The sequence below is a fragment of the Etheostoma spectabile genome, chromosome 2 (assembly GCF_008692095.1).
Source record: "Etheostoma spectabile isolate EspeVRDwgs_2016 chromosome 2, UIUC_Espe_1.0, whole genome shotgun sequence".
Taxonomy (NCBI): Eukaryota; Metazoa; Chordata; class Actinopteri; order Perciformes; family Percidae; genus Etheostoma; species Etheostoma spectabile.
In genome coordinates this window covers 2,693,735-2,717,409 of record NC_045734.1, presented here as the reverse complement: position 1 = coordinate 2,717,409, position 23,675 = coordinate 2,693,735, and the positions used below count along the sequence as shown (strand labels likewise).

Sequence of the window (23,675 nt, the reverse complement as noted above, 5' to 3'; positions counted from 1 at the left end):
GTAGCAAAAAATAGCATCAAATAGAAATACTAATACTAAGTACAGTACATGTGCCTTCAAATAAGCGTAGCCTACAGTAAGTACAACTAATGTGGCTACTCTGCTGTGTAATAGCACTACCATGACCACAAGAGGGCAACATCGGAACTCTTTAAATTTAGAAGCCATTTCCATTTGCGAAACAAAAATAATGTTAGATTTTCTTCCTAGTTTGAAAAAAAAAAACTGACTATAGGCTACTGAATGCGTATGTAGGAGAATGGGCTTAATTAATTAGGCTTATATAAACAGGGAAATGAGAAAGCTTCTCTGCAAATAATCTTATGTCCCCCCCCCCCCCCCATTTTGTAGAGAAAAATAAATAAAATGTTACGATTTTTATTTATTTTATCTAACAACAACACACAACAATAATAATATATTATAATATTCAAAAAGTCTAACCTTTAATAAATGTCACTATCCTGTGATGTGGCCTATTAACAACAGCTGTCAGCAAAATGAGTTAGTGACTTGTGAAAAAGAAGCCTAATATTGTCCTTTATTTCAAACTTGTCCCCCCCCCCCCCCCCCCCGCTGTATTCTCTTCCATGCTGTTTCCTCTCTCCTCCACTCCCCCCACCTCTTCCCCCCCAGCGGGAGGAAGGCCGAGACAAGTGACACACACCAAGCCCGGCGAGGAAGACAGGCGTGCATAGGTGGGTGTGTTTCTCCCTCTTCTTTAAGAGTGCCGTGGCCCTGGGGTGGACACTTTGTTTGTGCAGTTGTGGGTCGTCGTTTGTCCGAGCACGCCGAGGTGTTTTTGTTGTCTCGTCTCAACTCCCTTCTCTCTCTCTCCGAGCTGCGGACCGAGGTTTGGATCGTATCAGCGGCGCAGCAGCCAGCAGCAGCACTCGGCTAGGCTAGGCTAGGCTAGGCCTGAAGCCACCTCGCAAACACTTATGGACTTTAAAAAACAAGCCTAACATTCTCCGGAATAGGTAATGGCCTGTACTTTGGTGTTTCGTGCTTGGTACAGCTGGTTGGGATTTGTTGTAGGTGGAAAGAGGAGTGACCTTTAATTTGGTGAACTTGGCTGTTGGAAACGCAGCGTTAGCAGGCTAGCTACCATAGCGTAAGCTAATTTAGCTAGCATTTGTGTATTCCATTCGTACACTTGCTGAATAAGTTCTCCAGAGTGAGAAAAGTTTAACAAAACTTGGGCGTGCCATACCAAATGGTTTATATCAAGACCGCTAACGTAACGTTAACTAGCTATTGTTAACATAGCAATTTTATAATTTGAATGTTCTGGTTTGTGAGGGGCAGGTATAACGTTAACGCCATAACATTACATGTGGAGTGTTTTCTGTTTCTGCTTTTTTAAACGCCGAAGCAGCAAGGTTTTACCAGACTTTTCCGCCAGTTTCACCCGAGCTGGGGGGTATTCGGGACAGGTGAGAGTACACGGAAGTGACCGGCCAGCCCGCAGCGTCACAGACCGTAAGTTAGGAGTCAAAGTCCAGTCTCGGCGTACTTAACAATTTCCTATTACCTGAGACGCCCACTCTCTGCGGACAGTGAAGCTGCATGGTGCTTTCAGGTGACTATGCTTGCATGGCGTGTTTTTTTTTTCCCAGATTGCCTTAGCCTTTTGTTCAATTTTGTGTGTTGAAAGTCTACTGTGAAAAAACCCCACTGTTTATTGTTTCAGCAGCTGTCTTTTGATGTGGTCTGCCAGGTAGAGGATGGAGACAGGAGTGCTCATGTGGTGGTGGAGCAGGGAGGGGAAAAGCAAGAACCTGTTGTGTGGGTCTGGACGTGTGGGTGTGGTTAGGTGTTTGCTGCTTCATTGTTCTGTCCCTTGTGTGGAGGCTTGCTACACAGAGACACCTTCTCCATTTACAGTTCTTTGATGTGAACGGATGCTGGATTACCCAGAGGGACCTGTCTGATTTAAATCTGCATCAGTGGATCACTCTTGGGAGTAAGCTTGCTACTTTCAATTTGCAGTCATGGTCTTCTTTAGTTTCTGTGTGTGACGTTCCACAATAACAACATACAGACCCAACCTCAGACATGCTTGATAGCGCGTCCAAACTAACTGTGAAATAATTTGTTGATTTGAGCTGGTCCAGTCAGCTGATTGGTGAGTTTTTATTACATTAATACATTACATGTTATTATGCTGTTATCCAAAGCGACTTACAATTGCTATTTTATCAGAGGTTGCACACCTCTGGGGCAACTATGGGTTAAGGGTCTTGCTCAGGGACACATTGATGTATTGCAGTGGGAATTGATCCCAGATCTCCCACACCAAATGTCAAATGTCATCAACCACCCAGTTTCAGTGCAGCATGGACATGCCTGTCATAGTTTTGAAAATAAACTGCAGGCATGTCTGTTGCTTGGACCTGCTGGTATGGAGATGGAAAAGATTGTGAGCAAGTTTGGACATGCTGTATTCTAAGAAATGTCCCTTCTGTAAGAGGTAATAAAGGAGGGGCAAAACAAAAATCTTAAGTTGGACATTTCGTTTGGTGCCCAGAATTTGTTCCTAGCCATTTTGTCTGTGGGGGCTGAAGTCTTGCTGCTTAGCCAGTTGTTTTAACCAGGGCTATCATTTGTGAGCCTCTATAATGACGGGGTTTCAGAGCTAACCATGGGTGTGTCACTCTGACACACAGAAGCTGGGGTTTTCTTATATTTGCTCCTCCTCCCTCACTGTCTGCTCTCTCTCTTTCTCTTTTCCTCTTCTCTCCATGTCCAACGGTTACACCTGCAGTCTGTGTTATTATTTGAACTGTGAGCACGTCAGCTCGCTTTCAATGCAGGGGAGGACATGTGAGATTGAACACACAGAGCAAAATCAAAGTCCACAGATTTTACGGCTGTGAAGTGATACTGTCGCGCAGCACCCTCCCTCAGTGCTGCTAGTTAACTTCTTGGAATGGTTGAGCGTCAGATAGCATTTTATGGTCCTGACTGCAGCGATTTAACCCGCTTCCTTGTTAAGTGGTGGTCACACTCTGAGTGTAAGTCAACCATGCCAATGGCCATGCCACGTACTGCTGTATGTTTGTCTTTAGTTTTCTCTGCTATTTTTTATATAAAGATTGACCAGGAGGGTTTGTTTGGATGTGTTTTGAAATATTATATGTAGTGTTTTGTGATTGTGATCACAGCACATGATTGACACAAGTTGAACTGGAGACTAAGATGATGTACTTGGCTCAATTTGATTATTTTCGTAGTTTTTCTTTTTTTTTAAACTTAGTTTGGTGGTTACATTTGCCATATTAAATCTAAATGGACTGTTTTTATATAGTGCTTTTCTAGTCTTAACTACTCAAAGTGCTTTTACATAGTACAGCAACCATTCACCATTCACACACATTCATACACTGTGACTGAGGTTGCCGTAAAAGGAGCCACCTGCTCATCAGATAAACATTCACACACATTTACACTCCTATGTGCAGCATCGGGGGCAACTCAGTGTCTTGGACACTTTGACATAAGACTGCAGAGCCAGGGATCGAACTCAGACCTTCCAATTGGCAGGTAACCACTCTATTGCTTAGACTCCGCTCTATTGCCTATTTACTAATTAGGTGTAATGTAGTGATTGGCTGTTACAGGCTTTTCAAGGATGCTGACGATACCGTAGTTAATGAAACATAACTGATATCTGGAACATATATGTATTTACAGTGAAACTGAAAATATTTAAGTCAAAATTAACATTTTCAGATGTTACAAAACTTTTAGATGCTTTAAGCAGTAATTTAATAATCAGAAATTTTCAACATAACACCCAGTGAAAGATAGTCAGTGGCCGGGTTGGCTCGGTTGACAGAGCAGGCGCACATATACATATAGAGGTTTATGCCTCGATGCAGAGGTCCAGGGTTCGAGTCCGACCTGTGACGATTTCCTGCATGTCTTCCCCCTTTTATCACCCAGCTGTCATGTCCATTAAAGGTGGAAAAAATAATACGTATTAAAAAAAAAAGAAAAGATAACTCAGATAGTGTTGTGGGCGGGACATTAAGTCAGACTCAGTGGTGAGTGAAACCGGAGCAGAGGGACAGACAGAGCCAAACTAGAGCACTTTTTAAATACGTTAATGTTATCGGTATATGTGGCAAATAACACGACGATACAGATAATCTGCAAACTACCAAAAATATGCCCTGATAATTAGTCTATCCCAAGTGTAATGGCAGATAATGGCATCCATTGTTTTTTTCACTTTTTCATTTGTCTCTATTTAAAAATCTATTTGCAAATGAAACATCTTGAACTGTTGACAGGACAAATCAGGCAATTCGAAGATGTCACCTTGGGCTCTTGGAAATTTTGATGGGCAGTTTTGCTTTTCTAACTGTTAATCTCAGAAATAAACTGAAATATTCAAACATAAAAATAATCATTAATTGCATTTGCAGCCCTTATTTGATTCAATCTTTCAACTAAACATGAGTTAGGTGACTGATGTCATGTCTTGGAAAAATGTATTTGAAATATGGGCATGATAGCCCACGTGATAGTGAAGAAGGTAGAGGCATTTATTGTTCATTTCACTCAGCAACACTTTTATTTTACCTAACTGTAATGCTGCATTTACTAAGTTACAGTATCCTGCATGTTTCCTTCCTCACTAAGACTAGTAAGATGGTGTCCTGTAGATCAGACAGCTGGCCTTGCAGAGGTCCCTGAAAAGTCTGTGTGGAGTATGAGTGGGTGGGCGTGTGTGCATGTGTGCTCTCTCTGCAGCTACTACATTAACTGTAGGCAACAATTTGGTGGGGCGGGGGGGCAGGGGATGTTCATAGTTTTAAGTCAGAATGGCAAAGGCGGTAGTATTTGGATGATGGCCAAGACTAACACACAACACACACACCGAGGCCATATGTCTGTGTGACCATTCAAATGAGGCTGAGTCAGCGGAGCACTTGGCCAAGCCACAACAGCAAGTGTGTGTGCTTTAGGCTGAAATAGCAAGGATGGCATATTATAATGAGGGAATACACTGCAGTGACAATAGTCAGTGGGCACTGGGTGATAGACTAACAAACTGGCTGTGAGTGTGTACTCCCCAACGTTTTCAGTGAGTAGTGGACACTGATAAGAGGTGTGTACTGCTGTGTTGTGTGGTGGCAGAGGATGGTAAGTGGCTTGGCAGTGTAATTCCCGGGCTTCCCCATTAGCAGATACAATTTAGCGTTGCTGCTAATGGCCTTACAGCAGATTGATGACTAATGCCCAGGCTTTAAGTGGCTAAAGCCATTTAAAACTCTTAGAAGCAACTACTCCCTGCCACAAGAATGTTAGTGTGGTGGGACTCGCATAGCTGTAGAAGTTGTTTGAGTCTGTCTGTCTGTTGCATGGAGTCACAAAAAACGTCTTCCTCTATGCTTGTGTTTTGACAGAGACACAAAGAATGACCCACACTGTGGTATGCCGTCTGATCTGATGTACGGTGTCGGTTCTTCACGGCCAAGTTGAAATCTTCTAAAACTTGACGGCTGCTTTTGGCCAGTGATTCCCAACCTGGGGTACTGAACCTCAGAGGGTACTTCTTCTGTTGCCAGGTGACAAACTGTAGAGTACCTCAACTAATTAAAAAATAAATTATGATTTGGTTAAAATAATATATCCACATCTAGTCAGCTGTAACACCTGAATACGTATGTTTCAGTTATTTAAATGCGTGAAAACTAGTTAGAACATGCATATAGAAGTTTAAACCGCTGATAAAGGATTACCAATATGCATCGGGAACTGATAAAGTGGTACATGAATTAATCTGGCTTGGCTGTGGTGCTTCAAACCAAAAATGTAAAGTTTGTAGCTTGCTGCCGTATAGGACGATTATTGTCATTGTTGATTAATCTCCCCACTTAGTTTTTTGGTTTATAAAATGTCAGAAAATCTTGAAAATGTGGTTCACTGTTTCCCAAAACCCAAGATGATGTCCTCAAATGTCTTGATTTGTCCCCAACTAAAAGCTATTAACATTTAAGAACCTGCAATCGGACAATTTTTACTCTTGTCTTTCATGAGAAATTACTCAGTGATTGATCAATTTTCAAAACGGTTGGCGATTACTTGAATAGTTGACAATTAATCAATTAATCGATCGCTCTGCATCTCTACTGCAATACCCAGCTCCCGGTTTTCTTTTTGTGTTTTGATCACAGGACAGATCTGTTGTTGAGTGAAGTCAAGGTTAAAACTTCAGATTTAACGCATGCTCAGCTTCAGGGGTTACCTATACTAACTTCATTTGTGAGCATTGTCCACCAAAGAAGCACTTACGGGTTTGTGGTCCGACACCCTGATTGGGTCATGGGGGGGAGAAAGTAATTGGACCCACTCTATCTTTCAGGATTGGAGTGTTTGGCTGGAGAGGGAAAAAATGTTGGTGTGAGAGGTTGATGAGAGCAGCACAATAAAAGAGTGAAGGGCTCCCTTATTAGGACAGCTTCCAACAGCTGAGACAGGATATGACACGCAAAGTCTCACTGAGGAATGTATGACATTGTGTGTGTGTGTGTGTGTGTGTGTGTGTGTGTGGCTCTTGTGGCTCGTGTGTTTCTCTTTACAAATGTGTTTTTCTTCCACACAAAGGGAAAAGAAACCAGGCAGCATTAACTTTCTTCAAACTTGCCACCGCTCTGTTTGATTATCCAGGGATTTAACCGTCAGCCACGCACTCTAGCCACCTCACACAGATGTGTGTACACACTCACACTGGCATTTGTACACACTCAAACCTAATACAGGAGTCTTTGTTCACTCAGCCAGTCCTCTGTGTGCAGATGGAGAGCAGATTTGATCTACATGAGTCAAGGGAAATAGAAAATGTTTTTTTTTTTTTTTGGCCCTGGTTTGGAGATGAGCCACGCTCCTGTCATCCCGTTACTAGTTAGACACTGTTGCTGAAGTAATCTTTCCCAGATTCCTCAGTCCTTCCTCACTAGCGTCCCTGCTCAGGAAGTCCAAAAAAAAAAAAGAGGTACTTTGTCATTGTCTTATTTTGGACCGGAGTGACGTTCACTTCTCATGCCTCTGTGATTACGGCTTAAGTCATCTGTGGCATGTGTTTAAGCTGCATTATCCCCCAAAAGTCAATTTAAAATCCAAAATTTCTCCTCCTTTCCTTTTGCAGTTTTGTATTCCAATTCTGTTTTAGCATTCTTCTCTGTTGCTGCACACTGACTTTTTTGGTATTCGTCATGGGATTCAGCTGCTTATTTTGAAATGCATGCAGTAGTGTGTTGTCTTCCCTCCAAATGAGTGGTGTCAAGCAATCTCTTTACGTGTGAATAATCGTTAGACCAACCATGTTAGGAAAGTAAATGTTCAGGTTGAGACAGGTTCTACCAACGTTTTGAAAATGTGTTGCTAAGCACAGTGAAAGTACAAATCGTTTTGTCTGAAATTGAATGTAAATTGTTTTTATTGTCTGACATCACCATAGTTTGAATTGCTAAACGGATAGAATTTGCCTTGGGAGGAAAAGATGTCTGAACATTCAAGTTCTTTAGCAAAGAGGCACAGTTACCCAAACTGTAAGACAATACAGTTACGGCACATGAGGACAGAAACAGTTGTACGGGACATCAGCGTGGACTAGACAACTACAGACTGGACAATAAATGAGCAATTGATGTGTGCATGTGTAGCTGTTAAGAAGGAGCTGCTGGAATGCCTTTTTGAAATATGTGATGGATGATAGTGTTTTGATGTGATGGGAAATGTCATTCCAAATCTTGCTGTATGGATAGAAAAAGGATTTCTGACCATAGTTGTTTCTATATGGAGGAACTGGAATAAGTGCCTGTGAGACGTCCTGGTCTCATGTATGTAAGGAAAAGTGCACCAAGTGCTGGTAAGGTGTCATTTTGAATCTGAAAATAAAATGCAATAGCGTGGCTGTTTATAAAGTTTTGGCAGGTCAAAGCGTTGGAACGTAGAAGCTTAAGATCAGAGGATCATTTGGAATTTTTGACCAAATACCTTGATATTGATACCGATATTATATTGTGGTGTCGACTGTTTGTGCTTTCACAAAATATTTACACAAGGAGATTTTTGATAAATAATCATCAGTAATGGAGATACAATGACTAAGTGGGTAAAGGCAAATAATAGAACATTTATAACAGTCTGGTAAGTTCAGAAAAGTACATCACTTTACTGTCATGCAACCTTTAAAACCAGGGTATGACACCACTTATGCCATATTACGATATCCTAAATCTATGACAATATCTAGTCTCATATCGATATATTGCCCAGCTATATATATATATTTTGATGTTGCCGTAGCACCCATTTAGTCCAGATCACTGACTGAAGTATAATGCATAATACATGTGGTTTATTGCTTTCAGTTCGTGGTCATAAATAGCCGTCGGACTATAAAAGAAGTCGTCCTATTTAAATCTGCTGTTAAAGTAAATTATCATAGATGGCATGCAAACTGAAAGGCCCATCCATGTTATAACTTGCACAGTTTAGTAAGTATAGTAGAAAGTGAGGCCTGCCACCTTTTTCCCCGCAGTGGAAAACACACCCTCTCAATTTAAATTTAAAACACTTCTGGGTCTTCAGATTTGTGTAACTTGATGGTGTGATGCCATCTCTTGATAACTCCTCTCAATGCTCTCACCCTTGCATTCGTCTCCCTTCTCCTTCCTTACTTCCTCTGCATCCTTGGAATAGAGGAGTGCTAACGAGCTCTGCACGCTGCTGCTGAAAACATGGTGCAATTGTCACTTTCTCTCTATTTTTAACCCTGCTGAGCTGAAGGTGAAGAAACACACTGAGAAGTAACCTGCTCTGCTGATGCTGGCCCCACCTAGAATTTGAACTGAATAATCACTTTTGCAAATTAATTCGGAAGTCGTGCGCCCTTTCTTTGTGCCTGCTGTTTGTCCTCACTGTGTTTCTTGCTCTTGTTCTGTCTGTACTCCCGTTTTCTCTGTATATGCTCCTTTATCTTCCCAGTTCTCTCTTTCCTCATCTATCTCTCCTTGCTTTGTCTTCCTGCATCAGCTCCAGCGGCTATTTAACCTATAAGCTTCAACTTCATTAGCTCTTCAGTGTGTGCATTCCCTGATGTGCACGGTGCCAGGGTCACCTCTGTCTTTTTATCTGTGTACTTGGGTGATTCAGCCTTGGTATATATGTCTGTTCTTTGATTAAATCCTGGTGTTGGTTGAATCTCTCCTAGTCTCTGGTGTTGACCGTGAACTGTCCTGTCCTGTCCTGTCCTGTGCTCTGCTCTCAGCGTGTGAATGGAGCAGTGTGCGAGTACGGCCTCCCTGCTGGCCTCGGTGCGGGAGCAGGAGAGGCAGTTTGAGATGCTGAGCCGAGCTCTGGAGGAGGAGCGGAGGTCGTGTGCTGGCACCCTACCCCGCCCCCTCCCCAACATGCAGGTAACATGGAACACCCTCCCCCACTCTCCCATGCACATTTTCCATTGAAAAGTCCCTTGGATTCAACCCTTGATCTGAGCGAGTTCATCCCATGTCATCTCCATGGTCACCCCCCATCCCATCCCATCCGTGTGGACCGACTGGATGGCAGCATCACCCGTCCTAAACCAAACCTCTTGGGGGGAAAATACCTCCTTGGTAGGTTTTTAGTCAGATTGGAGTCTTGAGGTGCGCTTGATTTTAGCTTGGCTTTTGGGAGTTAAACGTTGAGTCAAATCCAGCGACTGAAGCACCTTCTAATACAGCCTTCCCGAGGAGGTACATTTGCACCCACCGTTGGTCCGCGCAGCTTTTGATCACGCATTATTTCCATCCTTCATGGGTTCCTCAGTAACCATGTCTCATTCAAAATAAAAGTCTTCCCATCATCATCACATCCTTCCACCAATCAAGCTTAACAACCCAGTGTAACCCACCATGTTTGTCTTGACATGTCCATGGGAGTTAGCGTGCATGCAGAGAGATGTCTGGCTCGACATTTTGTTTCTTGTAATATTGAGCTTTTCCTGGCCCATTGTCGTAGCTACAGTATGTCAATGCCAGCTTGTTTTACTGTTTATTGCTTGTTTTATACAATTTGTTGTTTATTTTTGGTATAAAGATGACATCCCTCGACTGCTAGATCAGTGGGGCGAAGTCCATCAACTAGGACAGGATCAGTCAGAAATGTTTCAACAGCTGTGAATTGCTGGTAAAATTGTTTATTGCTGAGTTTGGTTCATAGCTAAAGTGTGTTCTGCTGCTTACTTACACACCCTGTTTATCATGCGTGAGTCAGTTACCTGGTTCAGACTGCCGGGTGACCTCACAGATGGACACATTGGCACACCCGCCCACCTCTCACTCATTCTTTCGCTCCGTTATTGCGTGGTCATTAGTCCATGTGAATAAACCAGCATACACATGCACATACCTATGGCCCTGAAGCAACCTTTGAAACACACTCACAAACTACTGGGTTCTCTCGCTCGCTTACTTTTCCTCTTTTGTTGTGGGCATTCTTTCTTGCATGTAGGCACGCATTTCCAGGGACGCATCCCAGTCTCAGCTAATTCTAGTGGCTGATAAGGAGCAGAAATATATGCTGTGTGTGTGTGTTTGTTCTAATGAGAGCAGGACAGAAATGTAGCCAGTGTTGGTTCTTATCTCTGTTTTGTGTGTTTACATAGCCCAAAGGCTTCGGCATGCCTCTGCCATTCTCCCAGGCAGCGCAACACGACCTTAGTCTTAACTGACAGGTTCCCACACGCTCACATCTGCCCGGCACTGTCTGCTATTCTCTGACTGAGTCAAAGAGTGTGTTAATTGGCTTCCACTAAGTCTTTTGTAATTAATCTAGGTCCAGTGGCACTTTAAAAGGCTGTCATTGCTCCTCCCGCAAGTATTATTTCCAGCTTTAAACTTATTTTTATTTATTTATTTTAAATACAACATTTCTGTCAGCATGGTACAACTGCATCCAATCTCCAAATAACTATTGAGCAATTCCCCCCTTGGCTGTGTTCCCTTTACCATAGTAGTGGAGCTGCAGAGATGTCAGTAAAGATACATAGAGCTCCCCCTGTGGCTGGAATGGAAAGTGCACCACACCCATCCCCACCCCTGGGTCTGCAATGCTGGGGGTGTCGACTCATAAGAGAAAGAAGTTTGTCTCTTTGTTTGTCTCTCTGTGGGCCATTTTTCATTTCATTACTAATTTTTTCATAAATTCATTGCATTATCCCAGTTCATTCATAGTTTTTTTTTGGATGAGTGTGTCCCATGAAGTTGTTTGTGTTTAATGGTTAAGAGTGCAAACTTGACAGCCTCTGGTTCCGTTCATTTTTCATGGGGTTTGGAGTTTATGTAATGTCCCAAGATAAAGCTGGGTGCCGACAAAAGTTGCTGCTTTTGTTTGTTTTAATTTGGTCAGTACTGTGCATAAGCAGCTTATTACTATAGAACTCCTTAGTCAATGTTGTGATGTATGTGTGTATGTATTCATGCGTTGGATCCTCTCATTTGTATTTTTCCCTCCCTGCAGAACGGCCGCATTCCTTGTGATGCAGACATAGAGAGGCTGACACTGAACGAGGGTTACATCAACGGGACACATCATGTAAGCATCTTCTGGAGCCCGCTCTGTTTCAGCCGTTTAACGGCTATCCCACGTGAGACCTACTGCATATCGGAGTTTTCTCTGAAATGTTAATGTGTTTGCAGTTCAGGATGGAGCCTGGTCAGGTGGTGCAGGAAACATACACGGTGGAGGAAGATCCCCAGGAGGTGCCACCTGTTGTCTCTGTGCAGACCAATGAAGATGGGACCACGCGGCGCACAGAAACCACGGTAACACTAGAGAATGGAAAGTGGAAATCCATGTTGCGAAATGTGCAGTGTCCAGCGCTAAATGACAAAAGAACAGTTTTGTGTGTTTGTGTGTAGCATTAGGATTCATTGAGGCATTTCATTTTTAAATTGTGTCCTGGATTAACTTTTTTAAGCTTGTTGATGTCAACTGTTGAATCTTGTCTCCTGCCTCCCTTCTTTTGCTTTTCAAGGTAAAGAAAGTAGTAAAGACCACCACCACTCGCACAGTCATTCCCTCCGTGTCAGACACGCTGTCCCTGGATGGGGGGGGTTCCGTGACGGGTATGGGGGGCTACCCTGCGGCCATGGTCTACAGACAAGGACCTGGAGGTGGCGTGCCCATGGACTACCCCACTCACACTGTGCCCCACAATTACCACTACGGACCGCCAGGGGGCTACGACGACTACCGCACTGGACCCCCATCTGAGGCCTACACAAGCCTTAGCAGGGGAGCTCGCATGGATGATCGCTACAGGTGTAGTTCTTTGTTTATTTAAGCGCAGCTGACAAAGAATTTAAGTCATGGAGATATTAACTTCGTACTTCTAATACAAGTCCTGTGTGTTGGAGGGGTGGGGGGGTTGTAAGTTTGTCTCATGTCTTTGTTGTTGTTTGTATGAATGTTATAAATTAATGGGATTATTATTATTATTATTATTATTATTAAATAATATTTTCCTCTCTTCCTATCCTCACACTTGACTTCCCTGTCCCTCCCCTCTCCTCTCCAGACCGGTCCATCCAGATGGTTACAGAACTCTGGATCCTAGCTACAGAGCCCCCAGCAGGAACCAGCTGGACCCCTATGCTGCTCAGCCACAGGTATCTTCAACAACCATTGTATTCAATTTCAACTTGGCCCGCTGAGCATTACAGTATGGCTGCAGCTATCGACTCTTTTAGTAATCGAGTATTCTACCGATTATTCCATTGCTCGAGTAATCGGATAAGAAATACTTAGTAAGAAAACAACTAGTAAACAGCAATAGTAAATATAATATTGCTGTTTACTAAAAAAAAAAGGAAACCTGTCTTTTCTATGTATACAAAAAACAGGTTTCCTTTAGAAAAAGCGAAAAAAATTTATAGCCAAATTTCAAGACAGTTAAAAAAAATGTTGAAGTCAGAAATCAGAAGCGTCGGCCCGTTGTGCGCTAGTAATAATCCTTCTTGCGGAAACACAGTCAGCCGTACACTGCTAGTTACCTTGATTTAACAAAGCTTCAAGACAAAGAATTTAGCTTTCAAGGATTTTTTTGTAATAAAATTTTATTTGAGGAATTGTTTACATTAAAGATTAATTAGCTCATTTTGATATTTTGCTTCCATTCCATTTGTTAAGAATGAAATGGGATTAGAGGAGTACATACAGTACGTTTTGCCACAGCATTTGGCTTGGAGCTTCTATTATTTTAGACCTTGTCCCTGTGTAGGTTGGGCGTATGGGAAGTGCCATGGAGCTGTCCTCTATTCCGAGGTTTGTCCCAGAGCCGTATGGTCTGGAGGATGATCAGCGCAGCATGGGCTACGATGAGCCCGACTATGGCATGGGACACCAAATGCACTACAGCACCGTACCCCGCAACCACAATGTGTTTTCCCATGGGCCCCCACGCAGGGCTGGGTAAGTTGTGTGCTTTTTAAGTGACTCATGTCAAACACTCACTGTATTTTAGGGATGAGTAACATCTAGATGTATGCTCTGTACATCAACTGTATGCAGTGCCTTTGAGTCATCTTTGACAGTGATGTTTGTGTGCAAAAAGTGCACATACTACTACAATAATTTATGTTTTAGCTAAGAAATGAAGTAATGGGGAAACTATATTGTGAATTGTATATATTTTGGTTTTTAAATGACCACTGTTATGAACAACTGTTTTCCACCTTTTCTCTCTGTTTGTATTAATGGATGTCTGTGTTGTCAGAAAATATGTACCTTCACAAATGTTCTCCTCCGCCCTCCCTAGGAGTTACGAGGGCACCTTGGATGGCGACATGAGTGGCCCAGGGGACATGTACTATTGGGGAGGAGCGCCACTGGCCCAGGGTGAAAGAGGGAGCATGGCTTCATTGGACAGCACTCTAAGGAAAGCTCCCGGCCCCGGTCCTGGCGGCTGGCGGCAGCCAGAGCTGCCAGAGGTCATTGCCATGCTGAACTACAGGCTGGACCCCGTCAGGAGCAACGCCGCTGCATACCTGCAGCATCTCACCTATAAAAATGATAAAGTAAGGGATGCACATGTGCGAGCATATTGTTTTATTTAATAAAGCGTGTATTCAGTGTGATGTAGATGGGAATACACTTAAAAGGAATTACTTGAGGAGCGCAGAGGTTTACGTGCAATATTTGAAGACTTAGGATGACTAGTCATGTTTTTTCTAAAACTGATCGAGGCATGTATGATAGAGCATATGGCAAAGCCAGACAAAAAGTTGGATGTGGAAGATAAGGAGTTGTTGGAGGGGTAGAAAACTAAATTTTTCTTTTCTTAAGGTTGGATATCGGAAATAGAACTGCTTTTGAATTTGATCTGGCTTCAAATGTAGAACTGCAGATTTGTTTCAAAGTTGCTTTTTGCTTATTGATCAGTGAAGTCAACATTTTAATAGAGTATTTGAACATGCGTTGCTGGTTAGTTAACTATGTGGCAATGCACTTGGTTACAACAACATGAACCGTAGATATCACTTAAAAATATAGCAAAGCGAACAAGGAAAAATATCCTGCAGTGAAGAAGTCGGTCTAAAGCTGGACAGACACTGTGTCTTATTGAATTTGTGTTTTGTGTTAACTCAAACTACAGATTTTAATCTGTACCAACCTGGGACTTTTATGCTCACACTAAACCTAAGCACAGAGCCCCTGGATGGGTTTGTCCAGTGACAATTCCATTAAAGTTTATTCAAACAAGATGACATAATGCTGTATCCTCAACAAGAGAGAGGCAGTTCTACCATGAACTGGAAGTAAGCAGAAAAAAATAAAAATATGAAGCCACAGATGGCTGGAAAATGCAGATAGTCTGTTCGGCAGAAGAGTTCCGTTTTTATATGAAAACAGGCTGAAGACTGGACTTTTAGCCACAAGATATGTTGTAAGCTCTATTTTCTTATCTGCCAAACTTTACATCACAAAACATTATCTGCAGTCTGTTTTTGATGTTTCCAGTTGTTGGCATGGCAACATTTGACTTGTGAGTTGCAAGGCAGAGCATGTCTGGATTTAGAGTTTTCAGAGTTAATGTAAGTTAGTGTTAAGTGCAGCTTTTTACTGCCATCACTAGTAAATGTCTGTCATTGTGGGACTTGCTTTACAACTTGTCTTAGCCAGGGTATTAGTTTCCTTCATAAGACTTTTCCTGGATTTGTCTTCTTCACTGAGCGTCTTTCAGTATGCTGTCATGTGCTTTTCTTTTCTTCATTGGTGCTCTGATTGAATTAGTTTGTACATCATTGCATCTTTGACTTTTTAAAATTGATTTGCTGTTTACATAATATGAATTGCTGGGCTGTTTACAAAACAGGAAACTGGACTTTATTGGGCCCTTATCCACATCACTACTTCTGTCCATCCTTTTGTTTTCCAGGTGAAATGTGATGTGCGTCGACTGAAAGGCATCCCAGCGCTGGTCTCTATGCTTGACAACCCAAACAAAGAGGTCAGTTTGCTGTTTTTCTCCATTGCTTTCTGTTCATTCCTTACTCACTAGTAGTGTGTTATGATCAGACTAGGTGGGGTAAAAGTGAGGCTTAAGGGATGTAGTGTATTGCTTATGTAATAGTGAGACAGTTCATTTGGCCTGAGACAAGGGGGAACTTGAGACTCTGCTCTAATACCGCTTTTGAAAAGGAAATGGCAATTATGTATTTGACTTCTCTTGGTCAAATCCTGTAGGTCAACATTTGTGCTAAATATGGTTTTGGCCAAAACATTCTGTGGTTTTTCTATGATTCCCTTTCATTTAGCACAAGCTGTGGCGAGGTTTTGCTGATCTTTGTATGAGCAATACCAGACAAACCACATCATGCATTCCACTCTCGAGGCATCTCAATTTCACATTTCATGCTCTACGGACAGTGACAAATTTAAAGTTTGGTGTGCGTTGGATGACTTTGGCTGGAGAAATGGGTCAAACAGCGACTTCATCTTCAGAGAGAGAGAGACAGAGAGAGAGACAGAGAGAGAGAGAGATTTAAATTGCACAGTACAAAAGTATGTAACATGCAGCATTGATAATAGGATGTTCTTTTCAGCCTTCATTGCATTGGTAACTGCTAAATTCAGATTATGGCCAAAGCAATTTAGCCATTGCTAGTCTGGTTTTCTCTCCGTCACCACTATATTTGCCCCAGTTTTTCTCTCGTCCAGACTCTTGAAAGGAGGACCTGAGGGTGTGTGACTTTCCGGTGTGAACGCGGTCTCCGGGCACTTTGACTTAATTTCCCAGTCCGTGATGAGATAATGAATGGTCAGGCTCATGTAAGGCATCTAGAGTTTAGATTCTCTGCCCAAACTTGGCCCGGCCCGGCCCATATTTTCTGCCACTGTCCTTGGGCCGGGCCCTTGATCAAGCATTTGTGTTGTTTTTAATTACTTTACTTGCATAATTGGGTGGGGAGAAAGCTATGCCTCTCCAGTTTCTCCCGTCACTCTGGATAGTGCGGCCAGTGCGTCGGCATGCAGACCGTGGCGAAGGACAGTATTAATTAGGTGATCGAGAGAAGAAAAGGCTCCTATTTGGTTCCAGGGCTTTGATTATGTTGCTGCCTTGATCTGTTACCCACACTATTCTGCTGAGGGAGCTACGGTCGAGTTTCTTTATTTATTTTTTTTATAAACGTTTCTTCATTCGGATCCATTTGCTATCCATTCTGAATAAATAATGCAGTTTACATGCTTTGTCCTTGTTGCATTATTTATTAAGATAATCCTATACGGATTTCTGTAGTTCAAACAACTCAGAATTGTACTTCAGTAATAACAACCCACGTATTAAAAAATTGTCAGGTTTAAATTGGGCTCAGGTTCTTAATTACAGTTAATGTGTGGGGCTGGGCTCGTACACAGCGTGCACGGGCTCGGTAGGGGTGGGGGAAAAATTGATACAGCATAGTATTGCAATATTTTCAGTGTCAATACTGTATCGATACACAGACGCCAAGTATGGATATTTTATTATATATGTGTTGGTCAGTTTGTCTGCTTGACAATCCCATTTTTCAGCAATAAAACTGAAGTAATGCACACAAACAGAGCTGTATCTTTTTAGATGAAACGGATGTTGACAAAGTTTCATTTTGGGGACATCATTTGATATTGGGAAAAATTTGAAGTTGTAAAAAAGGGAAGACAATGTAATATTTCGCAAAATATTTTAATATGTTTAAAATCGCAATATTGTATCGTGACATGAGTATTGTGATGTTATTGTATCGTGAGGCCTCTGGTGATTCCCACCCCTAGGGCTCTGGTAGGGTCGGGCTTGATTTTTTTTTTTGGGCCTGATCTAAGTTTGAATTTACACTTGATCACATATCCGTTGTCACGGAGAAATTGTCAATATCTTTCAATTCCTGTATAATGCTGCCCTTTACTTTATATATACTTTTCAGGGAACGCTTTTTTTGAGAAAAGTTCTTTGGGTCGGGTAGTGCATACTGTTAAAGGCCTGTAGCATGGCCTTGAATGGTGGCTTTTGTAACGGTGTAGAATGGCACCATTTCTTCAACCGAAAAGTGGGTCATGCTGTCAGTAATTTCTCGCCATTGATTGCTGTTTTGTTGGGACATCGCGCCTCTCACACAGGCTTTATACATTATAGTGGAAATATGTCCGCTATGTGGCCTACTAATTATAGACAATTGAATGAGTAAAACCGCCAAGACCCATGTCAGGGCATGACACTGTTTTCTACTAATACACTAAATCCATGTATGTGAAAGCAGTGCTCTCATTAAGTGATACTTCAGTATGACCAATGGCTCACTAAGCTGTTATTGCATCTTTTTTGAAAGGTTCACTATGCAGCCTGCGGAGCATTAAAGAACATCTCATATGGCAAAGATCAAGACAACAAGATCGCCATCAAGAACTGTGACGGAGTCCCAGCCCTGGTCAGGCTGCTGAGGAAGACCCATGACCAGGACCTCACTGACACCATCACAGGTTAGAGGCACATGCAACAGCACAGCATCGGCTCACTGAAAACACTGTTATATTACTTCTAATTTTTTATTTGTATCATGTTTTGGGCATTTTCAGCCTTTATTTTGATAGGACAGCTGAAGACATGAAAGGGAAGGGGAGGGGGGGAGATTACATGCAGCAAAGGTCCGCAGGGGAGTCGAGGAGTAAACCTCTATATGTGGATGCTTGCTCTACCAACTGAGCTGTCCGGGCGCCCATGTGTATCATATTTTTAGTAGTTTGTTCATGATGAGAAAAAAAACCTGTTCACTCTATACTAGAACATAATGAAAATGCTAAACTTATCCAAAAAGACACAGGCTATTAAATTCCCACACTTACTAATGGCATAACCTTACTTGTCATATTTGGATATTCCTGTGTGTTTACAACTTGTTATTGAAAACAAGTTGTGTGAAGTAATATATACATTTTAAGGCTTATTTTCTAAAGGCCTATAAAATGTCTTTTTGCCAGAGTGGAGGTAGGCTTCATAATTAAATGCGGCATTTCTGACTGTTTTAATTTTCTCGTTTTCCCCAGGGACACTGTGGAACCTGTCGTCGCATGACTCTGTGAAAATGGAGATTGTGGACCATGCACTGCACGCCCTCTCTGACGAGGTGATGGTGCCCCATTCAGGCTGGGCGAGAGGGAGCAACGGAGCCGGTGGAGGGGACAGCTGCAAGCCCAGGCATCTGGAGTGGGAGACGGCCCTCACCAACACAGCAGGCTGCCTGAGGTATAAGAGGAAGCGCTTATCAGATCTGGTTCTGATGATATGAAGGGGATGGAAGGCGGAAGGGTTGATGTAGCACAAGCGTTTACTATGGAAACATGCCAGCTCAGCAGATTGAGGGAGGGAGCAATGTAGAGTTAAAAGAGCAGAAGAGACTGATGAACATCATGGCCTCAATGAAAGAGGAAAGGAGCAATGTTCACGTGAAGCCTTTTATTCCACTAATAATCAGAATGGTGATAGTCAGAATACAAATGCCTAATGTGTGTCTCTCAATCAGGATAAATCTGCCCATTCTACAAGACCTTTCATTGCACTTACATTTCTGTCTGTTAGGATTGATTATAAAAGATTTGTTGTCACGTCTGCTTCTGATTGCTTTTCTATTTTTGGATAATATCCTTACAATAACTGCAGTAAAAGTATACTTTGATAAAGCTATCCTGGCAGTAGAAAGAAATAAGCACCGAACCGTCCAGGCTGGTTCATATAAAGGTTTCTAATGGAATGATGCATGTTCTAAATTGTGTATGTCAGAAGCCTTTACTCTGACTACTAGCACATATTAACACAAATCTCATTATCAACAATCTCATCAAAAATCAATCTATCTTGAATTTTTATATCGTGCTCTAAAGAGTTAAATTTCAGTTATTTATTACAGACAAATCAGCTTGAATGTAAGAGAACTGCAGCCAGGAGAGGGCGAAGAAGGGAATTTCAGTTAACAGGGACGGGGCGAGCAGAGGACAGTGGGGCGTTGACTTATACAGTGTAAACAGTATGTTCTAGCCTGCGAGGCTGTTATCAATGCATTCCCCTTGACCACACGGTTAATTGCAGTGCACATTTGCTAGGTCTAGAAAAATGTGTGAATAACTTGGTAATCGTAAATTTGGTATTTGCAGAAATGGTCTGGACAGTATCGTCTCAGTACACCATGTGACCAGACACTGGAGTAGAAAATTAGTCATTGAAAATACGCTACTGTATATTTGTGTGTCAAACTCCTAAAAGTGTCTTCAAATCTAACTGAGGAGTGCAAGGAAATGGTGTTAGATTTTGATTCCATGAAGGAAACTTTATTATGAATTGGTCTAGATTTGTATTAACACTCAGAAAAGTTTAAGTGTGACTTTTGGATTTTTGGAAAAGTCATGAAATTGAGACCACTCGTAACACCTAAACATGCAGATTTTGATTTTTGAAGATACGTCATTTTCAACATTACATTTAGATGGCCTTCACATTGAATGAATTGCAATACTTGGTATGAATGTGCTGAAAGCAGTACACTGGCTTTTTCCCATAAAGAGAATAAGTGCTCTCAGTGGCATATCTAAAGGGGATTGGCGGATCCCTGTTAAGTTTTGTACTAACAGGTGATCTGGTACAATTAAATCTGAAGTTCAGTAGAGCTGTAGACTTTAACACCTATGAAATATTGCTTCATCACGCCTACAACGGTTTAAATCCGTTTGTCTCAACACGAGGCTGACCCACATAGGTCCGATGACTTGCTTTGTCCATGTTCTACACAAGATGCAGATCATAAATACCCAAGATACCAGTGATAGAGTGAGGGAGAAAGTGAGAGCGTGACGCCAATTAGCTTTGAACAAGGTGTCTCCGACCACGGTAAGACATCTGTAGCAGAAAAAGTTAACCCTCTCCTTGATTTCATGTTTTATGTAGAAGGAGTAGCAGGAAATTACTTAAGTAGGGGGAAATGCAACGCTACCAAGCCACGGCCGAGCGAACGTGCCTCGCCGCGACGTGTAGTTAAATATGTGGAGAGGTGCACATCAGGCTACGCCGTAAGTTTGTGTCGCCTCGTACTTACGTACGTAGCAACGTAGATTTTACGCAGAACTATACATCTTACTTAAGAGTCTATAGCCGGGCCAGCGGCTCTGTGATGCAGCATTTAATTTAGTCAGCATTTTACTTTGTAAATGTTTGCCGACTGCTGAATGTAAATAAACCTCTGAGCTATGTGGTGAAGTCCCCCCTGCGTTGGAAGAGAATGTGTCCAAGTAGTGTGTGAGAGGGCGTGCCTGTCACCGGGCAAAACAGGCCAGCACAAAAGACCAAGGCTGAGTTCCACAGATTTCTCCCTCATGTCCTTTCTTTACATGCCTTCTACATCACTGAATGAAGAACTAACTGGGTATCCATTTCCATCCATCTAGTCCTTTTAGTTCACTAAGTAGGACTGAGTCAGAGTGCAGCTGAGGAAATTGGTCCAGAGCTGTAACTTGATCCCATCAAACTGTACTCTCTTTGTAAACCAGGGAATTTAACAGGGGTTTTCATTTGAACAACTCGAGTATTGTGTGCTGGAATCCTTTTGTAGTCACTACAATTGACTCTTTCCTGTCCACTTTAACCTCTTAACTGCCTCAATTATGTCTCCAGCCTTTCACGCTGCTAATCCAGGTTTTGTTGACCATTCTCGTTTCTCCTCTTCTCAACTCTCCACTTGTCTAAAGAAATGTGAGTTCAGAGCGAAGTGAGGCAAGAAGGAAGCTGAGGGAGTGCACAGGATTGGTCGATTCGCTCATGTACATTGTCCAATCCCAGATTGACTGTAAAGACGTTGACAATAAGGTAAGTGGAACTCTCAGATTTTACACATTGGCCTGTTTACACTGACTAATGTGAATGGTATATACGATAAATAACTGTGGCTCCACAGGGGACTGTAGTCTGATAAATTGTCAGCATTGGTGGGGCTGAAGACTACAAGTTAGAAAATAAAAAAATAAAAAGTCTTGGGGTGCTGAGTTAGAAAGAAGTTAGGAAAAAAAAAAGACTGTCTCTGGTTCTGCTGCATTGATTTTTATTTTATTTATTTTTGAATCCTTTTTTTTCTCAAAAACTGTCCCTTGTGTTCTAAGAGTGCAATGCTAAATCAACGGAGAGCTCTTTTAAACCATGTAATTAATTAGTTCATATATTTAATTAAATTTAAACAAGGTTGTGTATGATTGCAAGTAGGTGATTTGATGTAGCTGCAGTAGGAAACTTGGCTGATAGATTGCGTTTTAATAATTCATCCTATCCCCCCCTCATCTTATTCCTCCACCTCGCCCCCATCTTTGCAGTTGATAGAGAACAGCATGTGTCTGCTGAGGAACTTGTCCTATCAGGTGCACCGGGAAATTCCTGGCAGTGAGCGCTACCAGGAGACCGCGCCCCTCAACCAGGGCCCCGCCCCTGCCAGCCAGAAGGGCGGCTGCTTCAGCTCCCGCAAGAGCAAAGGTGTGTGTGTGGGTGTGTGTGAGAGAGAGAGCGAGAGACATGGGTTGCATTTGTCAGTCAGTAGGATGAACATTTGTGGTGATGTCACTGTTGACAGCAGTGTCTCACAAAACTCACACACACACACACACACACACACACACACACACACACACACACACACACACACACACACACACTCTTGCACAAACAAAACCACTGGCTCACACAGGAATGTTAGCAATTTCCCCAACTGCGAGAAAGCTCGTCCTCTCTCCTGCTGCTCTGTTTGTGTTTCACTGAGAGTATTGATTTGTCGCTTCGCAATTACACATCCACTTTCTCCCCTTTCTACTGTTTTTTGGTTTTGACCATGTTATTATTAAATTAGTTTGCGTTTGTCAACATTTACATGAATAAGTCAGATAGAATTCAGAAGCACCGTTAGGGCTGCAACAAACGATTATTTTCATTACTGATTTAACAAAACTGAGAAAAGCAGAAAATTGTCACATTTGAGAAGCTGAAATAAGTGAATGTTTGGCATCTTTCCTTGAGAAATGACTGAAACAATAAATTAAAATGTTTGAGGATTCATTTTCTGACAATTGACTAATCGTTTTAGCTCTAAAATAATGCAAGAAAAGATTACTATTAAATAGCCAGAAACTTTGGGTGATTTCTACTTTTTAAAAGCAATCTGTACAAAAACTGTGTTCGGTTTACTGTAATCTGAATTTTAAATGGCGCCAGACTAGATTTTATATTGTGATATAACTGACAGTACTGCGTGACAGAGAAGATTGCATCAGAGCAGCTGTTACGCAGGACAGATGAGACATCAGAAACGTCGCAGATCACCTGATGTCCCACACTGGTTATCAGCTTATTGGTTTGGGTGTGCATTTATAATTTTAGGTGTGTTGCACAAAGGTGATCACGGCAACAAATTCTCAAACTGATACTGTGCAGAGCAGTTTGGATGTGTGCGTGTGTGCTGTATTTATGTATTTATGCTGTATTGTATATGGTTAGACAAGCTGCTGTGTCCCTTGATCTGCTTTACTTGGCATGTCACATTGCTGATTTGTGAGTGGTGGCAGCAGGGCTATTAGGATGTAAGGAGGTGTTAACTGGGTGGCTAGTTATGGCTGCTTTCCTCTTACTTACTGTCAATGCTCTCTCTTCTTCCTGTTCTGTCTTTCTCTTCTCTCCCCTTTCGTGCTGAGCTACAGATGAGTGGTTTTCCAAAGGTAAGCTCTTTACCGCTGTATGACTGCACTTTGCTTTGCTGTATGAACGCACATTGTAGTAGTAATAGTAGTAATAGAATAGCTGAGCTAACGGGTCAGTGTAACTGTCTTTAGTACTAACATGCACGCCTCATGCATCTCAGTGTTTTGGTCATAGCATACTGTATCTCTAAATAAACTAGACTAAATGTACTAACAGTAGAACTCATTTTCTAAAAGAAATCTCATCTTTAGATGCTGGGTGTTTCTAAAGCTGTAATGTTTGATTCCAGGTAGGAAAGATGAGGACGCAGCAGCAGACATAATAGACATTCCAAAGAGGACCACACCTGCTAAAGGTAACTCTTTTACTCTATTCATCAAAAAGCAGCATCAAAAAACAAAACACTTCCTTTTGTCCATCT

At 42.1% G+C, this 23,675-nt stretch overlaps 1 protein-coding gene across 13 annotated transcripts in view; it reads left to right on the top strand.

The window, feature by feature from the left end:
- Positions 1–633: 633 nt before the first annotated feature.
- The window catches only part of ctnnd1 (catenin (cadherin-associated protein), delta 1), a 30,832-nt gene continuing 7,790 nt past the window's right edge, over positions 634–23,675 (top strand). For 2 of the 13 annotated variants that reach the window (XM_032526155.1, XM_032526184.1), the window contains exons 1-15: positions 680–698; positions 9,287–9,434; positions 11,518–11,592; positions 11,697–11,822; positions 12,035–12,321; positions 12,578–12,668; positions 13,280–13,470; positions 13,817–14,075; positions 15,437–15,508; positions 17,865–18,015; positions 18,580–18,778; positions 21,268–21,385; positions 21,883–22,039; positions 23,254–23,271; positions 23,544–23,609. In XM_032526155.1, coding sequence (XP_032382046.1) covers positions 9,294–9,434; positions 11,518–11,592; positions 11,697–11,822; positions 12,035–12,321; positions 12,578–12,668; positions 13,280–13,470; positions 13,817–14,075; positions 15,437–15,508; positions 17,865–18,015; positions 18,580–18,778; positions 21,268–21,385; positions 21,883–22,039; positions 23,254–23,271; positions 23,544–23,609 — 1,951 coding nt within the window. In that variant the 5' untranslated portion in view covers positions 680–698; positions 9,287–9,293. The other 11 variants (XM_032526145.1, XM_032526178.1, XM_032526195.1 and 8 more) reach the window with 11 other exon arrangements.